Source organism: Anopheles ziemanni, chromosome X, assembly GCF_943734765.1.
Source record: "Anopheles ziemanni chromosome X, idAnoZiCoDA_A2_x.2, whole genome shotgun sequence".
Classification (NCBI taxonomy): domain Eukaryota; kingdom Metazoa; phylum Arthropoda; class Insecta; order Diptera; family Culicidae; genus Anopheles; species Anopheles ziemanni.
In genome coordinates, this window is record NC_080707.1 from 10,655,797 (window position 1) to 10,663,437 (window position 7,641).

The following is a 7,641-nucleotide window of genomic DNA, read 5'->3' on the forward strand; positions in this document are numbered from 1 at the left end:
TGTTGACGGAATCCCTGCCTTTCTGTCCTGTAACACCTACCTCTAACACATCTTCGTGACTCTCGATGTACAATCTTTATGCGCGCTTGTGTTTGAGCCAACACGTCTTCGCTACAATCTACTAAATGCATAATTGATCAACAGTGAAGATTGTAGACAAAGGTGCAGTTCCTCCAAAGTCACGAATCATAGGATCAAGTGCATTCTCGGCTGAGAAAAGATAGTAGGTGAGTATACGTGGAAGAAAATGGAAATCTCTGCTACATTAGTTGATTAGTAGGCCGAACGAAACTTTTAGATGTTAGTTTTTGGTTACTTAGTCTTCTATATTAGGTCTCATATGAAATCTTGCCTGTGCTGTTGTCTGCGTATTGTTGGCCTCATCTCGCGACATGTGGTCGCATCTCTAGATGGGTTTGTAGAACTCTGTGGTGAGGTGCTTTTTCCGGTAACGATGGTTCGTACTCAGCACCGTTACGCCATTCTCGATCGAAGTCACGTATAGATGGTTCAACATGACGTTGTTCGGTCGCGGAAGAAGCGTTGGTTCACACTAGGAATATTGCATTAAAAGAGATAAATGAACATTCAATCGGAGAAGAACTGAGAGCAAACGTTGATTCCTTACCGATAGTAGGGTGTCTTGGTTGAGAGGATCCTGCAACAGCTGGTCCTCGTCCCATGGTGTTGCCGTTGGAATATCTTGGCCCCGCTCCTTCGATTCAACCTTGCACGTATCTTCGCTGTCATTGACGAGCGCTTGGAATACTCTGAATTCAGTTTGACGCACGGTAGCCAGGTTGTTCGTAATGCCCTTGTCTCTTACAACGCACTTCTACAGAATATAATAAACAGTGATTGCGTGAGTCATTGCATAACACGAGGACACCTGTGTTCAACAACGTACCAGCTTTGGATCGTGCATCCATTCGCCATCGACAAGAAACTTATACTGGTGATCTCCCTCCGGTATGTTAACGATGGTGACGAATGAACCGTGCGACTCGACCATCGGCAGTGCCTTCCACTCGGAAAATGTTCCGCCAACGTAGACCAGCTTACCACCACCACACCACTGGAACACGGTGGGTACCATTACCGATTGAACAGCGTCCTCCTGCTGGCCGGCAGCTGCGTATGCCACGTCCGCCTCAGGTTCTGGAACCGGCTTGAAGTGCGCGTATGGACCTCCTTCCTTCTCCGGAAGCTGTTTTCTGTCGAATCGTTTAGTCCGTATCGTTTAGTCCGGATCTATGTGTCTTACTTGGATGAATACTCGCTGCATTGCCCATGCTATTGTGAGATTAGTTCTGATCGTTTACGAAACGAAACACTCTTGTAAGGTTTGACGGAAAGCTGCAGCACCGTCTGATAAAGGACTTGATGGCGATAGGTGGCACATTGTGTCATGACTAGAGGTGGGTAATCTGATCCTTATACCCTTATTAGACAAGGAATGTATCTATCATATTTTTCCATCCTTTTACTGTCAAAGTAGGCTCTGGCATGGCGTTTGACATATAAATGATGACCGCTCGTGTAATAACGCAAAGTTCCACAAAATGGGTTTTGCAGTTATTTGATCATTTTCATGTTTGAATTTAGCGTATTGTTCAACCTAGGGTGACGAACAAAATCCGTTGCAAACAACAAAGCAAAAAGTAAACAAACCGCCTCTTTGACATATAAATGCCAGTCGAAAGAAAATCGGAACCGGTCATACCTGATTCCGATTTTGAGGAAGGAATGTATCTGTCAAGAGCGTTTGGCAGATAACTTCTGGAAAAATATGACAGATACATTCCTTGTCTAATAAGGGTATTAGAAGGATCTGACTCGTTCCAGATCGCTCAGTGAGATGCGTTCAACGCTTACGGTGATTCTTCCGCAAATTTAAAACAACCCATTCTATTAGTCTTCTACTTGATGTATTCCAAAAACCTTCTAATAATAATTATAATCTATTTTTAATCTCTTACTATATACCGGACATACGATATACCTCTCCTTACGTTATTTTGGTATGGTTCTACGCATTATTTTCTGTAGAATACAGAAAAATACATACAGTACCCTTGATAGTAGAACTAATCCCGCTCTAGCCTGTCGATCATTAATGAATGTTGATTAATTCTAAAGAATAACGGCCCCGTTAAAAGTCTGTGCCCCGTTAAATCCCCCACTAGTTCGAAGAATCAATACCGAATTGATTGTATAAAGCCGTCGGAAGTGAGCAACCTACCCCAACTCGGTTAAAAGTCCATGTTCCAATCATCTGCCGTACAAACGGCATTACATCGTATGAGTCAAGAAGAAAGCACAACACTATAAACTAAATTCGTAGTAATTGCGAACGAAGAAAACCAAGGCCGACGGATAACGAGGTCAACCAGTATTGCCAAATGCCTGCGCACCTCATTCGCTGCTTGCTGCCGGTGGTGTGCGGACGTTATACAGGAGCGTGCTTTACTTTGTTCTGGGAAAAATTGACAGGATGGAAGGAAGTGGTACAAGTAAGTATAAAACCCGATTTGCTGTTGTTTATTTCAAATACCTAATACGTGTTTTCTTTTCCACTCAAGGCATCCAAGGAAGCTCGAGCACGAACATAAATGAGGATATCTGTGGAATCTGTCACGAAAGGCTTGGAGATATTTGCCCATATTGCGATCCTCCCGACAATGCCTGCTTTCTTGCTATGGGTGCTTGTTTCCATTTCTTTCATCTCCATTGTATTATGGAGTGGTTTAAATCGCTCAACAACGGGCAGCCCCAAACGTGTCCAATGTGTAGACAACATTGGATTTTCAGCATCGAATAAGCGAAGAGTATAAGAATCGTTTGCCACCTGGATTAGTGAATAAAGAAGATAAAATGTATAATAATTGGAGAAGATTTATTTCCACTTTGTCGAGATTAATCTTTCATCGTTATGAAAATTCACCATAAGGAAAGCCGGAGGAAATTCATTATTTTAGGAAATATGTAAATGTGAGAAGGGGCACCTACATCTTTCCTGTTCCCCAACAATGTACCTCTATCCTGTCACCTCCCCAAAATGTTAATTTTAATTCGAGAAGTATCTTATCTACCAATCTATTTAATTATTAATTTATGAAATTTTGTATTAATATAGTTTACGTTGACTTTTAAGTATTTGGTAAATTGAAATATATTCACTATTTAACTGTTTATTTACTCCTTGATTGTTTATTTATTTATTCATTTGTTGTAGTGAAGCAAGAAGACCAAACCAACACTTAAAGATAACTTATTTCTCTGTTAAATTTAACACTTAAATTTAAGATGTTATCACTCGCAATGATGTGACCAAACAAAACTTCAATATTCGAGAATAGATCGGACATCGGAGTTGTACGGCGTTTTGGGAAACAGTCTTGAAAACTGAGACTAAAACGTTTTGTAAATCCAAGCACACTACTAGCCCTACCTATTGAAACGTTGTTACAAGAAATGAATGTAAGCTTGGGGTCCATGATGACCACCATTGGTGAAACCGGTATGCGAATCCGTCAGTCGCGAATAAAGTCGCGAATGAAAGACGGTCGCCTACAATGTAATGAGCGTATCGTTTACGACCACATATTTATGGCTGCCCCGGGCCAACTGATCGCACTTGTTAAAATAAAACAAACAGTTAAAATGGCGTTCGAGGCCGATCATTAAAGAGGCGTCACAAGAACAGGTTTAACAACAAAGTGCTACTGCTTTCGATTTAGTTTTCATTTATTTATTTTACCAAACAAACAGATTTCACTGAACATAAATACGCATACGTGTTTTGAATGCCTTACACAATATAGGAAAATTTGATTTAAAGTTGGTGCTTTCATGCAAACGAAGTGGAATTGCAAAGTCCGCAGGCTACATGGACCATTGGACCTGAACGATTCGCGATGTGATCTGATGTAATCTTGTCCATCTTCCATAGAAAAACGGCATTTTAATTAATGTTCATAATTTCCGGCTTGTCCTTAGGAACTTTTCAATTTTTCCTATTTTTCTAAATCTTCGTTGGATCAAAAGGAACAAACCACACGAAGATATTTTCAATATTGGCTCAGCCGATTTTAAGTGTTGATGCTACTCACAAACAAACATTAATTTATTTATATTTTTTTCTTTTGTTGTGGAAAACCCGGTTTTCGTGTTTTCTGGATTTCTGACCTTTTCTTTGAACATTTTTTAACCATGTATTGTTTTCAAACCGTAATTTGGGCAAAAGGAACAAACCATCAGAAGCCTTTGTTGGGATAAGTTTAGTCGTTTTTAAATTTTCGTTATTGATGGTAAATTTTTTTTTTTACTATGTAATATTATACGGCGAAACTATGTACGAATTAGTATATGGACAAAAGCCGTTTTCGCGACTTTTCAAAAAAATTTCCTATTTAATAAACCTTCCTTAGGAAAAAATCATACGAAAACATCTTCAAGTTTGACCCAGCCGGTTTTAAGTTTTAGCTTCACAAACAGACATTCATTTTTATAGATATCTAGAAGATGTTCCGAATGTTTTCATACACGAGCTGTTTTAGTTTTCCTCTTCCCTATTTGTTTTGTGGCCACTTGGTTTACGTTCAGTTTAAAAACATTTCAATTTACATTTTTGTTACTTTTACCTGTAACTCTTTGCATGTGATATTCCATATTCCAAATACAGTAGCCTGGCATATTTATTTATTTTACAAATTTTATTTCGATAGACAAGATTTGAAAATAATTGAAATTTCCCGGGACTCGGACTGCCTCAGCCACTTCCCGTTGACCTTAGTGATCATCATTTTTGCAGCGTTAAATATTTGGTAAAAAGCTGTGATGTGAGGATGTCAAGTTATCTGAACTGATGGAAGACCGATGCCACAGCCTGTAAAGCGAAGTTTGGAACATGTTAGCATGACAATTAGCTTGACGATGCTATCCGTCGCAGAGAACCTACCCGCTGAAACATTGCGTAGAAGTATGCGACGATCTGTTCGCCGTAATTACGCGCGGAGCTGCCCTCAACTGCTTCCGGTTCGATGGGAGTCGGTGCGGCGTCCATATGGAAACTTGGTGATGGTTCTGCCGGAGCCTGACCCGGGATCGAGACGATCTGATCCGGGAATGGGAAGAACTGAGGCTCAGCCGAGGAATTGGATAAAGGTGATGACCCGTCGTCCAGAAGGTCGAAGTCAACTTGGTTCTGATGTTCCACATACAGAGGCACAACATCGCCATCGAACAGATTGTGGTCGCACGGCTCCGGGTCGGCCGCGTCACCGGTCGAGGCCGCTGCTGGAAGCTCCAGATCTTCCGGACTATCCGCGTAGAAGTACGACGATAGAATCATATCACGAACATGCCGAACGGCCGGCGGAGGATCGCGCGGACCGGCAATCGGCCACTCGCAGTACCGACTTCTATCGTCCAGCAGGAACTCGAGGCTATCCATTGGATCCGGCACGTCACTTCCTTCGTCTCCCATAATGATCGATGCGTAAACCTGAGAAAACTGCACTTCACGGAGCGACGTTACGACGTTGTACGCACGAGACGACTGTCTCCTCAATACTGGCGATTGTCGGTGCCGTGAGGGTTCTGTTCCGGACGACACACACGCAAAACACTGAAAATCACTAGAATGGCACCCGCTCCGTCACGCAAGCCCTTCGTATTCTGTTGGCGACAGCCTTTTCCTTCCAGTTTCCGCAAATTTTCCGTCACCGTCGTATGACGGAGCTTGGCCTGTTTTCTTTGCGCAGATGCTGAAAGAGACGCGTCGTGGGGAAGGAAGCTGCCTGTTCCTTTAATCTTCTTTTAACGCTTGCTCTCGAGCTGCAGATGATACTTTTCTGTTATGGCGGCATTTTGTTGTAAACGTTATATTCCGGGGCGAGATGGAATATTATAACTTCAACAAACGATGACAAAGGGTGATGCACTGGGGCTTCGTGCTCCATTCCTCGTGCTGTTGGCAGCTGCTTCCTTCTTTAAAACAGAAAAACAACAACGCGTGCAGATATTTTCTTCCACGTTCCGTTTCGCATGCTGCGGAAGCTTATGGTAAGACGTTTCTTTGTGACTTCTTGGAGGTTAGTGTAGGAGGTGGCGGGTGGGGGAGGAGAATGGTGAATTTGTCTGGAGCTTGACAGTAATATGTTCGTCTTGGAGCATATGGAAAATTTATTATATTTCGTTCATCCCCACAGTGATTTTTTTAAATTCCCCACAGCGAGACGCAATCCTTGTGCGTGGTGTGCGTTTTCAGCAGACGATCGTAAAGCAATAACTCTCATCATCCGTCCACGGAAAGCTGAAGGAATATTGCCAGACACGATGATTGATCTCCGAGCGGACAATGGAGTCCAACGTGAGGCAAATTTTGAACCGGCACGCTAAGACGTTAACTAAATTAAAATAAACCATCAAAACCATGGCTTCGTTGGTTTTTATTAGGTTCATATTTTAAATTATTTTCTGTTTAACGACCACCCATTAACCTTCGGACGGATCTCCGAACAGCTTCGCGCGAGGCGCGTAAATCAAAACGGTTGCTGGAATGAAAAAAAATACTGGACCAGAGGATCCGCTTCAGGGGAAGAACCGTGGGGGATGAAGGTGCCGGGGTTTGGGGCATACATCCGACCAGTCAGTCCGGATGGTCTCAAACAGCTTCCTTTATTCAAAATTTCCGCTACACGAATTTGCTCCGTCTGCGGGATCATGTTTGGAGCTGATGTCATTGAGAACGACAACCCTCAACCACTGTTTACTTCTTGCAAGTTGTTTGTCGCTTGGTCTTCAATGACCTCCTTACGTGCTATCCGATACGTGCCAGACTATGCTACCCTAGGGTAATATGAGGCACAATATGCACCTTCTCAATTTGAAAATATTAAATCTTTTCTATTTCCACCAAAACAAGATATTGCATCCGTAATTCATAGAAAATTGGGTAGGAGTGGGGGGGAGGGTGAGGAGGGCAGAGGAGACTAAGCACATATTTTTACCAAATTTCATTGCTGGAATTATTTTGCCAAACAATTGCTTGCCGTATCAAATGCGTGGCGACTCTGTGGATTATTTACTTCCGAGTGAAAGTAGAAAACAAGAATACGAAAATGCGAAAAAGAAAATAGTCAAAATAAAATAACTAATGCGCTAACGTACATTTCAGTGATCATCTAAAAGGAAAACTCACAGAATAGTTTGAGTATAATAAACATGTATGGATTATTAAATAAATAAATTAGCAATAGGAATATAGTGAAAGTGAAAAAAGAATACGAAAATATGAAAAAAGTCAAAATAAAATGACTAATGCGCTTACGTACATTTCAGTGATCATTTCATAAAAAAGATTTAATAAAAAAGAGGGAATTTTAAAAATTCGGAAAACAGATTGAATGAATTAACATCGAGGAAAATTGTAGTTAAATCTAAATTTTAATGTGGTGAAATTAAAAAAGAAGAATAAAATTTCAAAATGTATGGAGAAGGAAGTGTGTATGTTTTAGGGGTTTTCAAATTATAGCTGCTTGGGGCTCACAAAATGACCCAAACTAATTCGTTTCACATTTAAAGAGATTTTCAAGAAACTTGTATTTCAAACTTTGATTTTGATACCCCTAAGTAAGA

The 7,641-nt window shown here is 41.2% G+C and overlaps 1 protein-coding gene across 1 annotated transcript; it reads right to left on the bottom strand.

The window, feature by feature from the left end:
• Positions 1–406: 406 nt before the first annotated feature.
• On the bottom strand, positions 407–1,120 carry LOC131290856 (5'-AMP-activated protein kinase subunit beta-1-like). Its single transcript, XM_058320041.1, has 3 exons — positions 908–1,120; positions 629–835; positions 407–553 (listed from the first exon to the last, which is right to left on the bottom strand). The coding sequence occupies exons 1-3, from the start codon at positions 1,094–1,096 to the stop codon at positions 407–409; spliced, it is 543 nt and encodes a 180-aa protein (XP_058176024.1). The 5' UTR covers positions 1,097–1,120.
• Between the last annotated feature and the right edge of the window lie 6,521 nt (positions 1,121–7,641).